Source organism: Bison bison, unplaced genomic scaffold (genome assembly GCF_000754665.1).
Source record: "Bison bison bison isolate TAMUID 2011002044 unplaced genomic scaffold, Bison_UMD1.0 scf7180017864484, whole genome shotgun sequence".
Classification (NCBI taxonomy): domain Eukaryota; kingdom Metazoa; phylum Chordata; class Mammalia; order Artiodactyla; family Bovidae; genus Bison; species Bison bison.
Genome location: NW_011495044.1, coordinates 2,500,393 through 2,524,707, shown reverse-complemented (window position 1 = coordinate 2,524,707; position 24,315 = coordinate 2,500,393). Strand labels below are relative to the sequence as shown.

Sequence of the window (24,315 nt, the reverse complement as noted above, 5' to 3'; positions counted from 1 at the left end):
TCCATACATGACCACTGGAAAAACCATAGCCTTGACTAGACAGACCTTTGTTAGCAAAGTAATGTCTCTGCTTTTGAATATGCTATCTAGGTTGGTCATAACTTTCCTTCCAAGGAGTAAAGCATCTTTTAATTTCATGGCTGCAGTCACCATCTGCAGTGATTTTGGAGCCCAAAACAATAAAGTTTCACACTGTTTCTACTGTTTCCCCATCTATTTGCCATGAAGTGATGGGACTGGTTGCCATATCTTAGTTTTCTGAATGTTGAGCTTTAAGCCAACATTTTTCACTCTCCTCTTTCACTTTCATCAAGAAAATTAGAGATACCAAGGGAACATTTCATGCAAAGATGGGCTCAATAAAGGAAAGAAATGGTATGGACCTAACAGAAGCAGAAGATATTAAGAAGAGGTGGCAAGAATACACAGAAGAACTGTACAAAAAAGATCTTCACGACCCAGATAATTACGATGGTGTGATCACTCACCTAGAGCCAGACATCCTGGAATGCGAAGTCAAGTGGGCCTTAGAAAGCATTACTACGAACAAAGCTAGTGGAAGTGATGGAATTCCAGTTGAGCTATTTCAAATCCTCAAAGATGATGCTGTGAAAGTGCTGCACTCAATATGTCAGCAAATTTGGGAAACTCAGCAGTGGCCACAGGACTGGAAAAGGTCAGTTTTCATTCCAATCCCAAAGAAAGGCAATGCGAAAGAATGCTCAAACTACCGCACAATTGCACTCATCTCATCTAGTGAAGTAATGCTCAAAATTCTCCAAGCCAGGCTTCAGCAATACGTGAACCATGAACTTCCAGATGTTCAAGCTGGTTTTTGAAAAGGCAGAGGAACCGGAGATCAAATTGCCAACATCCACTGGATCATCAAAAAAGCAACAGAGTTCCAGAAAAACATCTATTTCTGCTTTATTGACTATGCCAAAGCCTTTGACTGTGTGGATCACAATAAACTGTGGAAAATTCTGAACGAGATGGGAATACCAGACCACCTGACCTGCCTCTTGAGAAACCTTATATAGGTCAGGAAGCAACAGAACCAGACATGGAACAACAGACTGGTTCCAAATAGGAAAAGGAGTACATCAAGGCTGTATATTGTCACCCTGCTTATTTAACTTATATGCAGAGTACATCATGAGAAACACTGGGCTGGAGGAAGCACAAGCTGGAATCAAGATCGCCGGGAGAAATATCAATAACCTCAATTATGCAGATGACACCACCCTTATCAAAGTCAATGTTTAGTCCCATAATAATTTTTATACAGCCTTAAGTCAGTGAATAGCCAATGGTACTCTTCAATACCTGATGCTCAGAAGAGGAAGCCCTAGAAGTCAGTGTAAATCAAAGATTAAATTACATTTAGGATACTCTAGACCAGTACTATCCAACAGAACTTTCTACAACAATGGAAATGTTAGTGTGTTAGCCAATATGACAGTCAGTGGCCATGTGGCTATCAAGCACTTAAAATGTGGCTAGTGTGACTGAGGAACTGATATTTAATTAATTAATTTAAAGAGCCACATGACATTACTGGCTACCACATGAGACACAAGCTTTAGAAGATAAGCCAGAAAGTTCAAAACAGATTTTAGAAAAGTTTCTGTAATGGTCAAAATTAAGATGGTTAATTACTACTCTTCATTTAATTGGAACATGTCAGAACTAAACACACAAATTAATAGATTTCAATTACAAAAAGTTTGATAAATATAATGGACTATGATAATACAAGTTATTCCTGCCACTGTGTGGAACTGATATAAAAACATGAAACTGTATTAATTATAAATACGATAAAAATCTAATATTCAATGTCAGCAAGATCCTTAGCCTAAGGTCAGTTGCAAACCTCAACACTACTGGTAAATTATCATATTAGAGAGTACCAAACTAAGTGAATTAAGCCAGACAGAAAGGTAAATATATATCATTTATATGTACAATTAAAAAAAAACATGTAAAAATTACTTAACAAAACAGAAACAGACTCATAGAAAACAAACCTTATGGTTACCAGAGGGTCGGAAAGGTATGGGGGAGGATAAATTAGCAGCTTGAGAATAACAGATACACACTGCTCTATATAAAATAGACAACAAGGTCCTACTGTAGCAAAGGGAACTATATTCAACATATTTTGTAATAAACTATAGTGGGAAAAATATCTGAAAAAGAATATACCTATATATGTATGCATTAGTGAATCATTTTGCTATATACTAAAAACAAAAACATTGAAAATCAACCATTCTTCTTAAAAAAAAATTTTAAGAAATTTTAAAAATAAGAATTGAGGGAAAAGGGGAAATAGAAGGAGGAAAGAAATTCTCTTCTACCCCACGTTCTTGAGCTGACAGCAAAGGATACAAATATGTCCTCTTTTGTTCTAAAAATAATGATCCCTTTTGCTTTCTACTATTGAGGGTTTGAATGCGTGCTCAGTCGTGTCCAACTCTTTGCGACTCCGTTGACCATAGCCTGCCAGGCTCCTCTGTCCATGGAATTTTCCAGACAAGAATACTGGAGTGGGTTGCCATTTCCTTCTCCAGGGGATCTTCCTGACCCAGGGCTCGAATCCACGTCTCCTACATTGGTAGGTGGATTCTTTACCACTGCGCCATCTGGGAAGCCCTTTCTACTACTGGAAAACACAAGAGAGGAAAAATTATGCCAGATGCTTTATGAATGTATCCCATGAATTCAAACAGGCCAGTGAGGTAAACCTTAACAACTCTATTACAAAAAAACTTAGGAAAAGTTAAGTAACTTACCCAAGATCTTATGAATAATATGTGGCAGAGATCTGAACCTGTACCTACCCGATTCTACAACTATATAGCAGAACTGCCTTAACAATACCAAATCTGCAGCTAGAAACCAGGCAGCAAGAAGCCTCAAAATAAATCTACCCTTCTCTGGTCATTCTAAACTGCACAGTTATCAATATCAAATGGAGGGCAATGACAAAATGGATGGACAGGAAATTCATTTGGGACACTAACACACAAGCTTTTTCTGGTGCTAAAAATCCCTGTCTATTCCCTAACCTCATAAACAGACAGACTGGATCAATAATAAAAGGCATCTTTAAGGGAGAAGCGTAACAAAAAGGAAAAGGTTTAAGTGTGAACCATAAAAACAGAAAAGATAATGAAAGGAAAAATCTCAGGCAGAAGGTCAAAAACTACTGATACTTGAAAGTATTACTGATAACCTAGTGCCCTAGGCTGAACGCACATGTGAACCAAAAAAATCAGTCCTCATAAATGCTGGGCAATTCAGACATGCTTTAACAAGTCCAAAGAAATATCAAATTTTATTTTGCTTTAATCAAACCAAATTATAAAAAATCTAATGCTACAATATGTAAAAGTAGTATGTTACATACATATATGTGTTTACCTGTCTACATAAAACAAATGTTCAAGGAAAACTTTGGCTTTTTCAGTAAGCTTTTGCTATTACTGAGTCTGTACCCGGAAATAAAAAGGAGATTCACCTCAGGATTCAAAGCCTCTTATATAAACTCAGTAAGCAAACAGATTCTGCTAAATTTTTAAGATTCTACTGTCTGACAGAAACTATATCCATCATTACCTGAACTCTCACTCTTGCTATTCAAAACTCAGGACTTAAATAATGTATATGACTCAGTGGGGAAGGCAATGGCACTCCAGTACTCTTGCCTGGAAAATCCCATGGACGGAGGAGCCTGGTTGGCGGCAGTCCATGGGGTCGCTAAGAGTTGGACACGACTGAGCGACTTCACTTTCACTCGCTGGAGAAGGAAATGGCAACCCACTCCAGTGGTCTTGCCTGGAGAATCCCAGGGACGGGGGAGCCTGGTGGGCTGTCATCTATGGGGTCGCACTGAGTCGGACACGACTGACACGACTTAGCAGCAGCAGTAGCATAACTCAGTATTCACTATCCAGACTCCTACTATTCAAACTTAGGATATGAATGCAGTAGATTCAGACTGCAAGGAATATCTGTAACTCATATATATCACATGATTTATAAAATTAGCACTTTTTTAGCAACATGCAAATACCTTACTAAAATCACATAAACACTGGCTGCAGAACAGAGCTGAGAAAACATTTTTTAACACTGTATTTCTTAGTAGTTTGCTGAAACAATTTATTAAGTTACTGCCCCTCAGTTTCAAACCCGCACTGCTTCTTCCCCATCTGCCTTAATGATGCTGGAAGTGGAACTCTGCCTGCAAACCACATTTCTGCTTTACCAGCTGATTTCCTATAAGGGTCTGCCAAGAGGAAACACTAAAAATGGACTGCAAACCTGGAGAAGAAAGAGAAATACTTGTGCTTTCCCATCTCTTCTTTGGGCTTCATAGGAGCACTATCCCAGCAAAGGTTTCTTCACCCCTACAACAGAAAGTCTTCCCCATAGCAGTTTTTCTAACACTTATGAAACTAGTTTAATCATACCCTACTCAAAGACCCCAGCACCAGCCAGCACCCTTTCCCCAAATTTCTGGGTTTCAAACCTATGGGATTTCTATTCTGAACTCAATACAAGCGTTAGCACGTAGTACCTTCACCTTGGAGATCTGAATTGTTTCCACAGGACCCTTCCTCTAAGTCTCTAGGTTTCCCCTTTGGTGCCCAAGCTCTTAGGGCTCATGGCTGCTTCTGGAAGTATCTATCTCCATGATAATTTAAGTAGTTTTATTTTTATCCATTCTGTTATCTAGTTAACAACTTCAAATCTACTCAATGACTCTATTAAAGTCTCTGTTCATGTAACTGGTGTGGTTTCTGCCTCCTGACAGAATCCTGATAAAAAAAAAACAATCTCGTTATACTGTAATAGTATATGATATTATTATAGTAACTTCTGTGAAACTGCAATTTACCTACACTATAAAGTAAAGAACAAAATGCTAGTTAAGAGCAATCTGACTAAAATTGAGTGTATTTAGCTATCATAACAAAATCTTTTGCAACCATTCTTTTAGAGAAAATTTGGGGCACCTTTTTTAACACACACAGTATCCACTGGAATAAAATTACATGATAAGACATTATCAACAATGGCTATCTCTGTTTTTCCAAATTTTCTATAATAATTGCTTTATGATTACTTTTTAATCATGAAAATACAGTGAGCATAATTTTTAAAATAATTCTAACATGCTCAAATTCAACAAGGATCAAATATCATCTATAGAAAACAATATTTAACTTGTTTACCTTAAAGGGCAGAGGAAGAGTTTTAAATCACTTACTAAGCACCTTCTCCTACCTAACAAATTTTTTAGTTGTCACATGATTTCATTCCACCCCCTATCTTTACTTCACGTAAGTAATCCACTCCCACTCTCATCTATGCCTACAACCCTCCCCACCACCTGCTTAACCATTTTCTCATTCCCAGCCATATGGTGGTTCTTCTCCAACAACTCCCATGCTTTCCTATCTTGAAGTTAGTCACCTTCTAGATATATAGGTAGCATATGAAAGTATACACAAGACATAAAGGTATATATACAAAGAGTTATGGCAAATAAGCAGTGTTGGTCACTGGGTTTGAGTTACTTTAAGACTTCTTACTCTACTTCTATTGGGATAGTGTAGTTAGAGGCCATTTCTGGCTTGGGAAAGACTATGCAAAAGCAGACAAAAATTGATTGCGGTTTTAAGTAATTCAGTTTCTCTTCCCATCACCAAAAAAATAGTCATTCTTTTCTTCTCCTCCTTATATCAAACCAAAGCTGGCTTTCAGTTAGAAAAATCAATGACAAACAATGGTCTACCCATATATCTGAGAATGTGAATTCTCTGCCTCCCAGATGGACTGGACCATACAGATTACAAAAAAATGAAAGATTAGGATAGAAGGATCCTAAGTATTTCAGCTCAAATGTCACAGAGCTTCTCAGTTTATTAACTAAATGCTAAATTTATAGCTATATCCATAAAAATTTGATTATAGAGTATTACACACAAGAATTAAACACAGTGAGCAAGTTATAAAATAATTCATGGTATCTTTTCTCTTTCATCATCCCTTTCAATAATATAATTCTATAAAGCAAAAAAAGTTAGGTATCTATTATTCCTAATCCAATGTCATATATAAGCTTCACCTAGACAGAACTATTCAAACAGAGGGATATAAAATCTCAGTAAATGACTTTAATACATGGTTAACATAACCCACAAACGAGTGTCTTTAAGGAAATCTATGATCAGTGGAAAATCAAAGTCTACAAAAATAACCTGATTTGGTCATATCTAAAGTTTTAAATATTCAAAAAAAAGGGTAAAATGATTCTTCCCAACATATTAAGCAGAAATCACTCTTAAATGAAATTAGTTCTACAGCAGCTTTGGAGATTAAAGATAACAGTCCTTTTTTTTTTTTTTTTAAGTTCTTTTCAAAACTGTACAGGTGTCTATTGTGGGGGTGTGGGGGCATATGGACTCCAACAAGGTAGAAACGCATCACTCCACCTATTTCCATTATAAGCTGGAAGATGTATTCTTAGGGAAATGCCAAAACAGCATAGGGTAAAGCTTTCCCACTGAGGAAAAAGGATATCAGCCTTAGTCTGATAAAAATTCAAGCATATGAAAACAAAAAAGGCAACTTTATTTTTCTTTTGTGGCAGTCTAAACCACCAGAATTTCTTTCAAGCCTGAAGATTCCATGACTCCACATTAATGACTCTTAATAATTTTGTACCCCTCCTCTCTCTTCTGCCCTCCAAAGTTGGTTAATTCCAACTCTCTTTATCACTTGCTCTGTTCCAGCTATAATGACCTCACTGTTCCTCCAATATACAAAGCAAGGCTCCTGCCCCAGCACTTCTTAGGTTCCCTATGCCCGGAATGTTCATCCTCTACTATCCAACGAAAGGTTTGTTCCATCACTCTTTCAAGTCTTCGTTCAAATGTCATTTTTTTGGTAAAGCTTTCCCTGGCTACCCTATCTAAAATAACACTTTATCTCTGAATTTCCTAATCCCATTCTCTTATTTTTCATTTAGCTCTTATCACTATCAGTGTCTAACACTTCTTATTTTAATTATGCCTTCACCAAACTATAAACCCAACGATTACAGGATTTTTAATCCGTTATGTTCACTACTGCAGCCTCAGCATTCAGACAGCTCCTGACACTATATTAGGTGATCAATATGCTGAACAAAGAAATGGCAGCAACCACACATGGTAGCTAGCTGCAACACCACACGCAGCTGGTGGGTGCTGCCATCAACACTTCACATTCCAGTCTGAAAAATTTTAATAAACAGGTTAGATCTACGTCATGTTTTCAGACCGTGCTCTGAGAACTACAGTAATCCCTCAAGGGCAACTATGGGGGTAGAACATGGAAGTCTAAGCCCAGCATTTACCTATTTTATTTATTCACAGGATTTCACTTAAGATTTAATTTGAAGAAAGTATTTAGAAACTTCAAAAAAATACAAAACCACTGGGTTGAATACAACTTAGTTCCTACTTTTTTACATTTTACTTATTTATTGTAAATGAGGATAATTTAGGTATCCTGTTTATATCATCCTTTAGAAAGGAATTTCGATTATTATCTAGTCTTATTAAGCAAAGTATCTCCCTATCTCACAAAACAGCACTACTTCCCAAAACAAACTACAGTGTTTTACTGTGAACCTTACAGTGAAACTGATTCTAATATGACTTGATCAGCATAACTTTTAAAATGTTACATGTTCTAATAAAAAAAAACAAAACAAAAAAAACAGTACTCACCTTAATGAAGTTACAGATGGACAAGCCTGTCCATACAAACCCATCTGGCCACAAAGAGAATCTGAAAAGTAAAGAAGAGTTAGTTATCAGATGCTCCAAAATAAATTAAACTATAAATCAAAATATACTGAAAATGCTGTTGAGCAATATGATGAACTACATTAAGGAAGACTGACATACCAAGAAGCACAGGAAAAATAGGCACACTATAACTGTAACACCCAAAGAAGCTAAAAACTCACAAAATTTAACAAATTAAGCGTAGTTACAGATAAAGAGTCCAAATGGTTTAGTAGAGTGTAAGGAGATCAGTCCTGGGTGTTCACTGGAAGGACTGATGCTAAAGCTGAAACTCCAATACTTTGGCCACCTCACGCAAAGAGCTGACTCATTGTAAAAGACCCTGATGCTGGGAGGGACTGGGGGCAGGAGGAGAAGGGGACAACAGAGGATGAGATGGCTGGATGGCATCACCGACTCGATGGACATGAGTTTGGGTAAACTCTGGGAGTTCATGATGGACAGGGAGGCCTGGCGTGCTGCAATTCATGGGGTTGCAAAGAGTCAGACACGACTCAGCAACTGAACTGAACTGAACTGAACTGAGGGATTCCAGAGAGGTGCCTAAAGGCTACCAAACAGCTCAGCATGCAGGTCCCCATCCTCACAGGTTCCCATCTCCCACTTCATCTACCCTTCAATCAAAGCAGTGATATCTTTGTTGGTATCACAGAATGGACCTCAATAAGACTTGATTTGAAGAACAGTTCCACTGCTTAATTAAAAAGTTAAGAATAACATTGAACAGAAAAGGCTTTGTTCAAATTCTAGCTATGACACTGAGATCTTGAAGAATTACATAGCCTCAGAGAACCTCCCGGGGAAGGCAATGGCACCCCACTCCAGTACTCTTGCCTGGAAAATTCCATGGACAGAGGAGCCTGGTAGGCTGCAGTCTATGGGGTCGCTAAGAGTCGGACACAACTGATCGACTTCACTTTCACTTTTCACTTTCATGCACTGGAGAAGGAAATGGCAACCCACTCCAGCGTTCTTGCCTGGAGAATCCCAGGGACGGGGGAGCCTGGTGGGCTGCCGTCTATGGGGTCGCACAGAGTTGGACACGACTGAAGTGACTTAACAGCAGCAGCAGCAGAGAACCTCCATTTTTTCCATCTGTAGCTTGGGGATAGTATCACCTAGATCTTTATCAAGAGATAAACTGCAGGTTTGTTATTAGAATTAAATCATTGAACAAATGTGAAACTATCTATTAGCACTACTATCCAGTGCAAGGATCATTCAGTGTCTACAAGTAATATGAATGAGAGAAGCTGGAATCGAAGAGTATAATATGCATACAATTGTTTGCAACTAAAGAAAACAGGTTCACTCTAAAAGGATTGGCTCCTTTTCCAGTTCTAGCCAACTGCTGCTGAGCAGGATTGTAAGCCCCATACTGTTCGGGTTCAGTTGCTCAGTCGTGTCCGACTCTTTGCGACCCCATGAACTGCAGCGCGCCAGGCCTCCCTGTCCATCACCAACTCCCGGAGTTCACTCAAACTCACGTCCGTTGAGTCGGTGATGCCATACAACTATCTTATCCTCTGTTGTCCCCTTCTCCTCCTGCCCTCAATCTTTCCCAGCATCAGGGTCTTTTCAAATGAGTCAGCTCTTCTCATCAGGTGGCCAAAATATTGGAGTTTCAGCTTCAACGTCAGTCCTTTCAATGAACACCCAGGACTGATCTGCTTTAGGATGGACTGGTTGGATCTCCTTGCAGTCCAAGGGACTCTCAAGAGTATTCTCCCACACCACAGTTCAAAAGCATCAATTCTTCGGCGGTCAGCTTTCTTTATAGTCCAACTCTCACATCCATACATGACCACTGGAAAAACCACAGCCTTGACTAGACAGACCTTTGTTGGCAAAGTACTGTCTCTGCTTTTTAATATGCTGTCTAGGTTGGTCATAACTTTCCTTTCAAAGGAGTAAGCGTCTTTTAATTTCATGGCTACAATCACCATCTGCAGTGATTTTGGAGCCCCAAAAATATGGTTAAGAACATCTAATTTTTCAAGAAAAGCAAAATATCCAAAATTTTATTTGAAATCTCCTAATTTTTATTTTCTAAACACTATGTGGGCCAAACAAAACATTGGTGGTTATCCCAAGTTTATAACTTTTATTTTAGAGGCTGACTCCACTCCCTGCATCTATCAATAATTGTCAAGAGATGTTCTACTTCTGCCAGAACAACAGAATAGATAGCTTGATCAACATGTCCAGTGAAAATACAAACACCGGATAATTTTAAACCTTTATATATTAATCAATAATTTGAAAGGAAATAAAGTATGATCAAGACTAAACACTAAGTGAAAGACGGAAACTAGAGAAGTATGCAGAGTACTGAAACCAGCTTTCACTCATTTGGCACTGCGCCAAACCCTGAATTTCAGCTTGCAATTCCAAAGTTTGTTAGGGCTCAAGGTCCAAGAGGCAAAGTCCAGATGTTATCCAAGAGAATCTCAACGAAAATTTCTTAACCTTGGCATTGAGTGTTGGTGAGGGACTGAGGCTAAAAGAGCGGTTCAACAGTGTCTTCTCAGATACAACCAGAAGCTGACCCTCACCTAGATTATGGTTTAAAAAGCTTCATACTCAGAATTTTAGAATGGTCCTAGAATGGTGTTATCTGCCCCCCAACCTTGACAGATGCAAATGCAAATCCTCTCTGGCAATCTGCCTTTGATCTAGGCTTGGAAGAATTCTCAAGGATAAGGTCCCAAGATAAATAAATTCACAATCAAAAATCACAAAACCAGAAGGAAACAAGCCACTCAAGAGTAAAATACAGCTGAAACATCAGGTGGCAGACTCAAAAACTCAGACTTCAGATATGGGAATTATGAGACTTTTCCCTACTGTTTTTATTTTACGAATGATTTACCCATTCTTATATTTCAAATGCCTACATGTAGATGAATTTCAAATCCACATCCCTATTAGGGATCAATCTCCTAATCTCTACACATAACTAACATTCTCTCCCAGAAATCCCAAATTTACTATGTCCAAAGCTGAATTCATCCTCTTTCTTTAAAGTAGTATTTCCTACCTTTAGGGTCCTTTATCTAAGAATGGCTTTCAGGTTTCTAGCCTAACACCTTTCTTTTTCCTTGTTAGAGGTGAACACTTTAACTCTTGATTTCTATGAGGAATGACTTTTAAACACCCCTGGGCTCTCAGGCCATTCCTCACCAAGTGGGTAGAGCTAACTCCAGGACTCTATATCCAGGATTCTGCAAGGTAGTTATCTGAGTATGACTGCCCTATTGACTCCAACAGTTAATCTAGACATCAGGGGAGCTGTCTATATTGGGTGGGTAGGGACAAGAGGACGTGGAAAGTTAGCCAGCACATTTGGCTCTTAAACCTAAACTACATTCTGCATTATCAGCTTTACAAAGAACAAAGGTAAATTCTTATAAAAGTTACCATATGACCCAGCAATTCTACCCTTAGAGATATCTATACTACATATATAAATTATATATACACACAAATATATACATACATGAATATATATAGAATGCTCTTGGGACTATATAATATATACTCATATGATATACACTCTCCACCAAGAGAACTTAAAACATATGTTCACACAGAAACCTGCACGCAAATGTTCATAGCAGTATTATTTATAAAGTCAAAAAGTGTAAAGAAACCAAATGTCCATCAACCAATGAACACGTACACAAACGTGGCGTATCTGCACAGTATCCATATACTATGGAATATTATCCAGCCATAAAAAGGAATGATGTTCAGATACAGGCACGTCACAGATGAACCTTGAAAACATTATGCTAACTGAAAAAAAGACAGGCACAAAAGACAACATGTTATATGCTTCCATTCATATGAAATGTCCAAAACAGGCAAATCTTAAGAGACAGAAAGTAGATTAGCCAGTAGATAGGGGGATGGGAGGAGGGATGAGAATAGAGAGTGACTGCTAACTGGTTTCTTTCAGGGTTGATAAAAATGCTCTGCAATTAGATAGAGGTGAGAGTTGCACAACTTTGTGAATAAAATCCTTTAGTATAAGATCACCAAATTTTACACTTTTAAATGGTGAACTTTATCTTTCTAATCTACTGCAGCCTTGATGCCTTCATTTCAGTTTTCTTCACTCTTTTAACTTAAGATTATTGCTCCTACATGGTGTCTTGAACACCAGTCAGGTTAGTTGAAAGAACAAATACACCAATATTATTCTCCCTACCCAGGCAAATGTCCAGAAACATGGAATGCTCACAGAAGAAGGCTAAGATTCATAGTGAAATCAGTCTCTTCCAAATCACAAACTCACATTTCTGAAGTCAACTATGTTGAACAATTATATTAATTCATTCAACTTCATCCAAAATTTATACAGTTTAAGTTGTTGCCAACAGCACCAACTAGCATTTTCTGCAAACCCTTTGAAAATCAACAAACAAGAAACTTTGTGTAGCATAACATAACCAGAGTATGGGGAGTAAAAATCAGTCATGCACTGATGCACAAACTCCAATAGAAACTACTGTATTACATGTCATCAATAACAGAAGAATTCAGAATTTCTTTTAATACAAGCAGTCATCAAGTGTACATTAAACTGAGTTACAAACTATTCACATCTAGGAAGCAGATGTTTAACAAACTAACAGGCGTATAAAATATATTATTTGAGAGGAGGAGGTGAAATGGAAGTATTTTTATTTATAAAGAACTTGTAACCAAGACCTTATAAAGACCTTGAGCCAAGACCTTGATTGCAATCCCAACTGTGATTTTGGGCATATTGTTAAAAGGGAAAAGTCATGCCTCAAGTTACTGTAACAGGAGCTTTAATGAAGCCACCACCGTGGCATATAAAAGAATTAAGTCTGTTGAAAATAAATTCTAGAGCACTGTAAGTCAAGAAAGCATTCCTTAAAAAAAAAATAAACTTCTGAATTCAGCTCTATCTTTCATAAGACTTGAAAATAAAAATTTACTAGCATTCATGAAGGAACAACCCTGTTGAGTCAGGTTCCTTGACTGAACATCGTGAATTGCTATACCATTACTCACAGGTAATCATTAAAGCAGTCATGGAAATAACCTGTGTCTTAATCATCCTAAACAGGAAAAATCTGCCAGAGGAAGGAGTAAAGGGAAAAGAATCTTGCTGAGTGAGTAGCAATCAGCTGTTCATCGCAGCTCCACTCGTTGAACCTAAAGGCAGTGATGCAGCTATAGCTAAAAAGCGAGAACTCAGAGTCACATGCTCTCAGAAAGCAAAATCATGTGAGAATGATCAATTCACCATGGTAATGTTAGAGGGAGAAGAAAGGCCAAAACTTAAACTTGGAGAACTCAGATTTAGAGAAGAGGAACAAGTTTTAAAAAACACCCTTGAGAAAACTGTACTGGAAATAGCAGCAAGTGATTTAATGGGGAAAAAGGCAAGTGTTACACACAGATTAAGATGGACATAAATGGAAAACACAAAACAGGCTTTTAACGGAAGATCATTTAATACTATAGAGGGTGGGGTTTGCAGACTAGTGGGAACAAAAATTAGACTGGAAGGGTGTTAAGAACCAGGAAAGAGTGAAATAAAAAATTAGCTACAAACTACATAAAATGAAAATAAACAAAGTGCAATAAGGTCAAACAGAGCAGAGAGGAACGGATTAAGAAATCAAGAAAGGTGAAGAACATATTAGAAAGCTCATCCATCACACTATATCCCCATTACCCTGTTTTATTCTTCATAGCTCTTGTCATCTGATACGACTTGATAATGACTTTTCTTTTACTGTCTGCTTCTGTCCCCCTAGAACGCAGATTTAAGTTTCTGTTTCAGTCTCTGTTATATCCCCAAATGCTAGTATGTAGTCTGCGGTCATATTTGTTCAAATGAATTAATAAACCAAGTTCCTCTAGATTGGAAAGAGAATAAACCCAAAAGAAGTACAGCTAAGATCTAACTGAAAATTCACCAAATCTTTTAAATGTAGTCTTTGTATCCATTAATTCTCTCTGCCTCTGAAGCAAATAATTTAAGACAAATTCACAGTTAGAAGAACAAGTTGGGTATCCAGAATATATAAAGGACCCTTACAACTCAACAAAAACAACCCAAGTTAAAAACGCCCAAAGATTTGGAGACAGAGCAAAGGGGTAGAGCATTTGACTGTAAAAAAAGAAAAAATGGGCAGAGACTTGAATACGTATTTCTTAAAAAAACATATTAAAATGTCCGATAAGACGAAAAGATGTTCAAAATAATTAGTTATTAGGGAAATGCATATCAGAATCACACTACTACTTCATCTAGGTAATCAGATACTAAGTAATCAGATATTACTTCAGCTAGGATGGCTATAATAAAAAAAAAACAGACAATAACAAAAGTTGCAAAGATTTGAAGAAACTGAAGCTCTCATACACTGGCAGTGGAAATGTAAACAGTGCAGCCACTCTGGAAAACAGTCTGGCAGTTTGTCAAAAAGTTAAACATCGAGTAACCATATAACACAGCCATTCTACAGGGAATATACCCATGAAATGAAAACATACCACCACAGAAAAATCTATACACAAATGTTCATAGCAGCATTAAATAACAGTAAAATAGTGGAAACAACCCAAGTGCCCAATAACTGATGAATGGATAAGTAAGATGTTATAATCATACAGCAGAATACTGTTTGCCAATAAAAAGGAATGGTACATGCTATGACATAAATGACCCGTGAAAACATACTAAGTGAAAGAAGCCAGTAACTAGACTATATATTACACGATTCCATTTATATCAGATGTCCAAACGAGACAAATTAGATTATGGGTTAGTAGCGACTTAGCAGCAGCAGCAGCAGCAGCAGCAGAGCTAGGGAGGCAGGTGGCCTTGGTAGGCAGATGGTAAAGAATCCGCCTGCAATGAGGGAGACCTAGGTTTGATCCCTGGGTTGGGTAGATCCCCTGGCGGAAGGCATGGCAAGCCACTCAGTATTCTTGCCTAGAGAATCCCCATGGACAGAGGAGCCTGGTGGGCTACAGTCCATGGAGTGGAAGAGTTGAACACAACTGAGTGACTAAGCACAGAGAGGCAGGTAAAGTGGACTTACTGCTAATAAGTGTGGGGCTTGTTTTAGAGGGAGAGGAAAACATACACAACCCTACAAAAATGTTTAGAAAAAATTGAATTTTACACTTTAAATAGGTATATTGTATGGTATGTGAATTTTATCTCAATAAAGCTGGGGGGGGGGGTCCTTTGTGTTTTTCCTAAGTTTCTTAAACTTGCTCACAAGTTTAAGCACACATTCACACACAAATATTGTCTTGTTCTGTAAGTTCCTGCTTCTTTCCCCACTGGTGCCATAGGAAACTCCCCTCCCCCCCACCCTATTCCACAAAATGGAAAAGGGGAGAGTAAAAGTAATGACTTCATCAGAAAGCAACTCTATTATAGCAATTACTTTGAAATCTATAACCCCTTCAACCATTAGTGGTTCAGGAAAGTTCGTTTTCTGGTGGTCTCCACCATTTCCAAACCACACACTAATTAAACATGTTTAACAAAGATACACTTGGGTATACATCCGTATAAACCCTGAAAAAATGCTATAGGAAACCACTCTAACATTACCTATAAAACAACTACTTAGGCTATACCACCTCTCCTAAAAAAAAAAAAAAAAAAAACTAGGGCAAGGTGTTGTTATTCTCTAATAACAGAAGATGAAAAAAAGCAGGCAAACCAACAATCAGCTTCGGCTTTACAAGACTGTTTTAGAAGTAGGAAGTGTAAATATGAACTGTCTCTTTACCCTCTATAGCGTAGGATTAGTGTCAATAAAACAGGTGGTAAATGTGGGGGAGGGGAGCTTCTTGGCTAAACATCACAGAATTATAACTTCTTCCAAATCCCTAAATTTATGTAAACAGATCACAGGCCTTCCTCTTCAAACCAAATCATAACCCAAGTAAATAACACAGGATTCTATTTCTGGGTCTGTTATTAACTCACTGGATAATCTTGAAACTTCAGTCTGTCTACTTTGCTCAATAACTTAACCACAATTTCCGGTCCCAAAATCAAATCATGTGGTCTAATAAAGAATGTTTCCCCAATTTGTAGATTTACTTTCATGAAAAATCTGACAAAGGTATATGAAACTAAATCATATTATATGTTTAAATCTTTAAAGAATATACAAGAAATATGAAAAAAATTCTAAAGACCTGTTCACTCCAAAAACGTTGAACTCTTTCATTTTAAACTTCTAAAGGTATTCACTAAACAGAGAAAGAAGAAGCTCTCAGAGGACTGAACAGTTTTGAGGCTTTAAATTTATGCTCAGTTATATTTAGAAAACCAAGATGCCACCTCTCTGGATCCCGTATCTTTATCTCAGGCATTTGATTCATGTGCTTCGCCTGGTATAATTCAAAGCAAGAGATCCACCATACTCCTGAAACGTAAATTGAACACATCGGAACATCATGACTGTTAGAGGAATGAGACACTGTACTACACCTGGGAAAGATGGGAAGCTATAGTCTCCACTGCTACAGCTTTTTCACAAAAGAAGAATTGCCTGTCTGGTCCCCAAAGCCAGTCAACAAACCACTGCCAACTTTTAAGAATCGTTTCTATCCTATTCCTGGAAATCCTGATTCAAGAGTCTAGGGTGAAACCTAGGAAATCTATTAATTACAAGTATCTGGTGATTCTGGTTGCACAGCTTAACTCAGGAACTACTGCTTTAGGACTGGGATAGCAGAAAGGTTTCCTATCACTTGCCAATTATGTTCAATAGGTAGTAGTTGCCTAAAGTGCTACAATGAGAATGTCATGTCTTAAAAAAACAAGAAATTAGTAGTTCGCCATGGACACGGTGATCGGGAAGTGATAACATGCAAACCATGTATCTGCCATCGTGACTCAGATCACTGACCGAATGGGCTTTTTTTAAGGAGGCTTCTGGGTAAGAGATCCAGAATTGGATTATTTACTTTTAACTGGCAGAAGCTCTCTCCGGGAAGGTAATAGGCAGTAAGAGCAGGCCCACCAACATGTGTGCCAGAACTCTTCAAAAGTAATTATAAAGCTTTCCAATAATATACAAAGATTTTTGCTCTCAAAATGTCTATAATCTTGCTTGAGAAATGAAAATTTCTACATGACAATATACACTTGGTCTTAAAAAAAAAAAAAAGGTATTTGTGCTTTGAGGAGTTTCACTTTAGGTAAAGGTGAGAATTAGTGGAGCACTGACTGCCAGGCCTGAAACAGTATAGTTTAGTTTGAATCAAGAGACAAAAATCAACTGTGGGTTTCTGATCAGGACATGACTGAAGTAATGTCCACTAGCAGCATTTACCATGAAAATAAATGGGAGGTTATATAATCAAGGCATGCTCCATGTAAAGACAAATAATCTCTTTCCTATTGTTCCTGTATGTACCTGTCTCTGCCACTGGATTGCAGGCCTCCTAGTAGGCCAGGGACATGTCAAATTAACCATTCTACCTGCCGTAATCCTGAGCACATATTTTGTACGTAATAGTCCAAAACGTTTACTAAATTGCTATAAATGAAGTAAAACTCTTACAGCTATTTCCAAAATAATAGTAACAGAACTTGGTACAGAAACGTGAAAATCCAAAGAAGTGGGCAGAATGAAATTATGCCAAAAAGAAAGGGGGGAACTCAGGTTAAGAGAGACAACAAACAATAACAACTAAATGTAATGTGTAGACCTAGTCCGAATCCTGATTCAATTAAAAACTGTAAAAAGACACAATCAAGGATATTTTTACTATGAACTGACACTGGACAACACTAATAGGAAATACGGCTAATTCTGTTAGCTACAATAGCAGCACATGGTTATGTAAGAAAATGTCTATATTTTTTAGACATGCATACTAAGCTTTGTAGGGGTGAAAAGACAATGTCTACAATTTTCTTTAAAATACTCAAGCAAAAGAGAAGAAAGGAAAAAAGGCAGTTGAGGCATATATGGCCAACAGCTTAATAATTATTAAATCTGTAACAGGTATAGGGGGATTCGTTACATCTTATCTAGCTTTGAGTGCACTCAGCAGTACAGCTGGACTTTAATGTTACTCCAGCAGCACTGTACAATCAACTCTTTTTCTTTTTTTCCTCACATTTCAGGAAGCTTAAGAATGACTAGTACTTCTGAGAAAACAGCCTAGACTCAATCAGGAAAAGAAAAGGGGGGGGGTGGCATTCATTTGTTAGCTCTACTAATAGGAAATCTCTCTGAATTGACTCAAAGAACTTCTTGTAAATTAATATGAGGACTGAGTATGAGCCAAGACAGTGACTCAGCTGCTGAAAAGAAAATACAATCTTAGGGTTCATTAGAAGAACAGTATCGAGATCAGGGAGGTAGCAGTCCCATTCACTCTTCACTGGTTAGTTCACAAGTGGAATATTGTATTCTGAGTACCACATTTTAAGAACACTTAGGAGCTAGAAAGTTTGGAGGGAGGGATATCAGACTGGCAAGGAGTTTAGAAGCCAAATGTCAAATGTAGAATGACTGAAGAAAATGGGTGTGTTTAGCTTGAAAAAAAAAAACAAACACTTTCCAGCCTTCCATGTCAGCTCTAACATAGAGACCCCAGTATAATATTTTCCAGAGGGTTTTAAAAATTGTTAACAGGCATTCCACAATCAAGAAAGTTTGAGTCAAATACTTTTCTAAGGGACTTTAGCAAAGTATTCTATATCCTAGAGCACTTTATGACTCAAGAAATTCTGTATTTCCCAAATGTAACCATTCATTCAACAAATATTTACTGAGCCCCTATTACCTGCCAACACTTCTCCAGGCACTGAGAATACAATAATGAACGTTTTCAATATCCTTGAGAACAGTTTGTGAAACAGCCAGGCTGAGCCTTCTTGCTACTTCTCTAACTTGCATTGTTTCTCCTCACCTCTAGATTTCTAATTATGTGCTCACAGTAGACTACCTCTCATTATCTTATTTCAAACATTATTGTTTCCAAGAAGCTTTCCAGGTCATAAGCAAAAACCACCCTTTTCAACAAAACCCTGACTCTTTCTCTACATCAGTTCTTTGAGAAGAGACTATGCCTCTTAACTACCTTTGGATCTCTCACAATGCCCGGAACCATGTCTTGAATGTGTAGGTGCTGAAAAAATATTTGCTGAATGAATAATCACATTCAAATATTTAAAGAGTTATCTTGTTAAAGAAGGCAAACTAGGTCTCCAATGTTGCACAGAGAAGGAGAAGGAAAAAGAGATGAAGTTAGAAGCAAATTTTGCCCCAATTAGAGCTAGTAACAAACAAGTTACCTTTCGGCTACAGTGACTACAGGTATTCTAAGAGTAGCTGAATGACTGTATCAAGCATTTTAGTGGGATATCTCACTGGCCTGAATAAAAGATTAACTCAAGATGTATGTCTATATGGATATGTATATTAGACAAAAGATAACTTTTGATACATTAAATTCTTAAAATTAAGCTCAAATATGAAATATCCTTTCATTTATTAGTACAGCTGATCCCCAAATAATGTGAGGTTTAACCTGAGTATAACTTACAGCTGCCCCTCCATATCTGCAGTTCCTCTGCATCTCTGAACTCAAACCATGGACCGTGTAGTACTGCAGCAGTCACTACTGAAAAGTATTCATGTACAAGTGGACCTGTTAATTCAAACCCTTATTGCTCAAGGATCACCAGCAGAGAGAATAAAAGAAACAAACAAAAAAAGACACTGTATCCATTCTGGAAGAATCAACACAGGGTTTCTTAATTATGCTTCCAAAGCAGAACAGATACAAACAGGTAGGTCATCCACCTCTGTAAGCAGAGCTCCTTAGATAAGGAAATTCTTTAGGTCAGTGATTTTCGTATTTTGCAGTAAGAAAAAATAATTATGAAGCCATCAGCTTCTCTCAAAGTCATCTAACCAAACCACTAAAAGGATTAAGTTCTTCAAAGAAATAAGCTAGTCATGCTGCCTTTTAAGTTAAAAACTAGAAAAGAGAAAAAAATAGATGTCTCCGTATGCCTAGGATATCTCTCTGATGTCTCTCCCAAACCAAAAGTGGTCGTCTTTGCCAGCAGGGACCCTATCAGTTACTTGTGTCCCCAGCTTTTAGTACAGTGCCCAGGACATACTAGACGCTGAATAAATAAGCAAACAAATGAGAAAAACTGAGTCCAATGTTGCTGGATGAAAACAAGTACTTTATAAAGTATCACTAACAGTTTTGTTTTTCTTACTAGAAATCTGCCAAGGAAATGAAAGAAAATGAGTAGATTCTTAAATCTAGTTTTTCACTATAAAAGTGCTATTTTTATGTCATTTATTTATATGTAAATCCAAGTTCTTGGTTGCTTCTGGGGGACTAAAATTAATTTATTGATCAGCAAAGCTTAAATGACAAATGTCTAATGCAAAGAAAAACCTAAAACATTTAATACACCCACAACTTGACCTATAAGAGTATAATCAAATAATTTATAAAACTGATTTATTAACATAACTGACCAAAAAGCAAAATACTTTTATAATACTACTAAGTGCTTAAATTATTCTTCAAAAGTGCCATGCTTCACATTTTTCAAATTCTCATTTGAACCATAAAAATTAGGTTGTTTGTAGTTAAAAACTAGAAAACAGAAGATTATAAAAATGATTATCTGCTCCTGGTAGAGAACTTGGAAAATAAGACTACCCAATGTAAAAATGCTTTCTTTCCCAGTCTTTTTTTCGATGGAGTTAAAAATTCTTTATATACTGTCACTCTCCCTACCCACTGCACAAGAGAAAACAGATTCACACTATGGCAGTAACCCAAGTATCCTCGGTAGAATCACGTTCCAGGTACAATTTCTCAATCTCTAAATTTTACAGATGTATACTTTCATAAAAATAAGACCAAATCTATTTAGTAATCCTTTGATGTTTCCCTTCTGATTCCATCTCCTTCTTACCTTCAGAATTCACAAAGAATGCAAGCTGAAGTAAAAGTACATCCAGCTACTGGAAAAGGATCCAAATTTAACAAAGGAAGACACTGCTCCCAACAGTTTTTGTCCCTCAGTCTGACATCATCATAAGACAAGTTCTACTCCAAGTAGCCCAGGTCCTTTGATGTTCTTAAACTTCAATTTCTACCTCAAAAATCCATGTATGTTCTTCATAAAAATCCTGTCAGCTTTCTACTACAGAGTACAAGACTAGAAACAGAATGCAGGATCCAGGCTACTGTCTCTGCTCTATATAACTGAGTAACACTATGTCAGTCTCAGCCTGTGTCTCATTTTCTCCATTTGTCAAAAGAAGTATTAGTTGCCTTACCTACATCACAGGACTGAGTGAGGCTCCAAAATCTAACAGCTCAGAGAAAAAGCTTTTCATAAAATATTATTCAAATTAAGGTGGATATCTTTCCAATACACACATGCCCTATAATAAACAGAAAACATGACTTGCCCTGATGCACACAGATGCCATTCTGACAGTGATTCCTATCTATGTACACACTTATGAGACAATACCATCAACAGCTCCTTACACACGTAGTAAAGCATGTCACAAATTCACAGACCCAATCACACTAGCAAAAGCTGATGACATATACTGTTTTCCTGCCATGACAGTCTGCTCCATCTTCATTCAGAAAAGTCAACCTGCTCATGACTGCAACATATTTGACTGCCCTGTCTGTAATTTCCCAAAGTTGTACAGCCAAGCCACAGAAACATTTTAGTTCCCATATACACACCAGCCAAAATCTAGGATCACACTGCACCCCACACCCAATCCTATCTCTCTATAAGCAAACAGAATTTGAAATTGTTATTACAGAGTTTTAGCAGTCTTCCTCTGCTCATCCATTCTCTCACAAATCCATGTTCCACAGTAAGGCCAGGTCTCAGCCTTAGGAAAAAGCCAATTCCAACTTCTGAAATCTTTAATAAGGTCACTGGCACCACATGCCAATTCCAACTTCTGAAATCTTTAATAAAGTCACACTGACACCACATTTTACCAATCAATCAGAACATCAATCTTATATCCTTGACACCACTATACACCTCTGGGCAGGACTCTGTTTAGTAGAATTCATTTACAGGTTTCAGCTTTGTACTCCAGGTAAAAACGTCAACTAAAACTCAGTATACTGGGTAAAGTCTCCTTCAGACACACAGTCATCCTAGGATCATCAGTCAACTCTTCAATAGAATCCATGACATACATATTATTTGAAAATAATGAAAAAATAGCCAATGCTATAGCTTAAATATTTGTGTCCCCCACAAAATTTCTATGTTGAAATCCTAACCCCTAAACATGATATTAGGAGGTGGGGTCTTTGGGAGGTGGCTAGTCATGAAGGCAGAGCCTCCATAAATAGGATTAGCCTCTCATGAGAGAGGCTCCAGGAGGGATCCCTTGCCCTTTCCACACAGCATGAAAGCATCAGTTATGACCCAGGAAGGAGACCCTCACCAGAAGGCACTTGGTCTTAGACTTTTCAGTTTCCAGAAGAGTGAGCAATTTCTGCTGTTTATAAGTTACCTAGTCTGTGGCATTCTGTTACAGCAGCCCAAACAAAGACAGTCAAAATACCAGATTTCTACAGACACTCTCTAAAAACTTCCACCCAAGGACTTTCTCCATCTCCAAAATTATTAGCATTCAATTCAAAAGAGTTTTCTAGGACTATGTTCTAAGCAATAGTGTCTCTTATTGCATCCCATAACAGACTTCTTTACCTGAGAAAGTCAGACTAGGACAATGTTAATGTAGGTCTGATTATACCAAAATGAAGTCACTTAGATTACAGTAAAATTCTGAGAGCAACCAGAGCAGTTTCATAATTATCAGAAACTAACCTTGACAGTGCCAGAGTTCTAACTGAATATGGCCCTAATTATCTTATATCAAATTCATATCTACCCTATATTTTCTCTTGTTACAGTACTAGACACCATATATGAGTCTCATTTGCTCTCCATTTCAGTTCTTTTGTCTCAATTCTATAGAAAATAATCACTTTGAAAAACACTGCATTCTCAGGTTATCAGCTGACATGCCAAGTAAAACAGCAGCCAAAGGTACCTAACTAAAAAGATTACTTAAAATAAGTAGAATTCCATTGTTATAAATACATGTGGTTCCAAATAACAAAGCTATTTCCATATCCCAGCAGATGGCCCACAGTAGTAATGCTTTGCTGATCTGGTTATAACAAATTCTATTAAATCCAAAATCCTGTATAGGAGATGCCTTTTCCAATTTCAGTATAAGTCAATCTCTTTAACCAAAATATTAAGCTTTGGTTCTTGTTATTTGTGCACTAAAATCCATTTATGCCAATTAAGATGGTCAAAATTTTTGACAGTTACTATAAAATGCCTCTGTGGTGTTTTCTGAGTTTTGGGGTGGAGGAGGCAAAGAGTACCTCCATTAAGGACTGAAAGGCTAACTGTTCAAAATGAAAAAGATTCATAGCTAAAGGAAGGCTGAGGAGAGTAGTTATAGTAAGCTTCAGCTGTCCTAAGCCAAGGTTTCTGAATAGTGGCAATGTGAAAAGCTAAGTGACTAGCAAAGCTGACAGTGAAGAACACTGAAAACACAATTTCTGATTTGAGAGGCTATCAGCAGGGATAAACAGGAAAAAAGGTACCTGGATGCCTAACAACACGTATCTCTGTACACTGAAGTGTTAAAGACCGGTATTTAAAAGAAATGTGGATAAAACGTCAACTTTACTGTTTATTTCCCCAACCAAACTCAAAATCACATCTTCATATTCTGGTCATATCCTTATCTGAAACATTAAATTCATAACAAATGTTAATTCATAACACAATAACAGTACACTGCAGTGATTAAGAGTCAATGAGTACTGAAAACAGACTGCAGGGGTTCAAATCCTGGCTGTTTCCATTCCCAGCTACATATCCTTAGCCAATTTATCTAACCTCTGTACCTATATCATCTGTAAAATTTTGGTAATAATAAGATCTACCTTCCAGAGTTGTTGTGAGGAATATATGAATAATATAGTCAGAACACTTTGGAGCCCATACTAAAGCCTCAGAATATGTTAGCTATTATCGCTACCTCTATTATCATCATCATATTAATTCCCAGTAAAGTTCTGAAAGAAAGATAGAAATATGAAATGACTTATCTAAATTACAAAGAAGTGACAAAATGCAGTAAGAAAAATCTCATTTTAAATCCTGAAGTTTAATATTAAAAGTTACTCATTCCCTGCTGCTGCTGCTAAGTCACTTCAGTCCTGTCCGACTCTGTGCGACCCCACGGACTGCAGCCCACCAGGCTCCCCCGTCCCTGGGGTTCTTCAGGCAAGAACACTGGAGTGGGTTGCCATTTCCTTCTCCAATGCATGAAAGTGAAAAGTGAAAGTAAAGTCGCTC

At 37.5% G+C, this 24,315-nt stretch overlaps 1 protein-coding gene across 3 annotated transcripts in view; it reads right to left on the bottom strand.

Moving 5' to 3' along the window:
• Nucleotides 1–24,315, bottom strand: part of FOXJ3 (forkhead box J3) — a 125,178-nt gene that overhangs the window by 95,080 nt on the left and 5,783 nt on the right. For 2 of the 3 annotated variants that reach the window (XM_010862668.1, XM_010862667.1), the window contains exon 2: nucleotides 7,791–7,851. In XM_010862668.1, the coding sequence (XP_010860970.1) occupies nucleotides 7,791–7,834 (44 nt within the window). In that variant the 5' untranslated portion in view covers nucleotides 7,835–7,851. Of the gene's footprint in view, nucleotides 1–7,790; nucleotides 8,099–24,315 lie in introns of those variants that run through there. The other variant, XM_010862669.1, reaches the window with a different exon arrangement.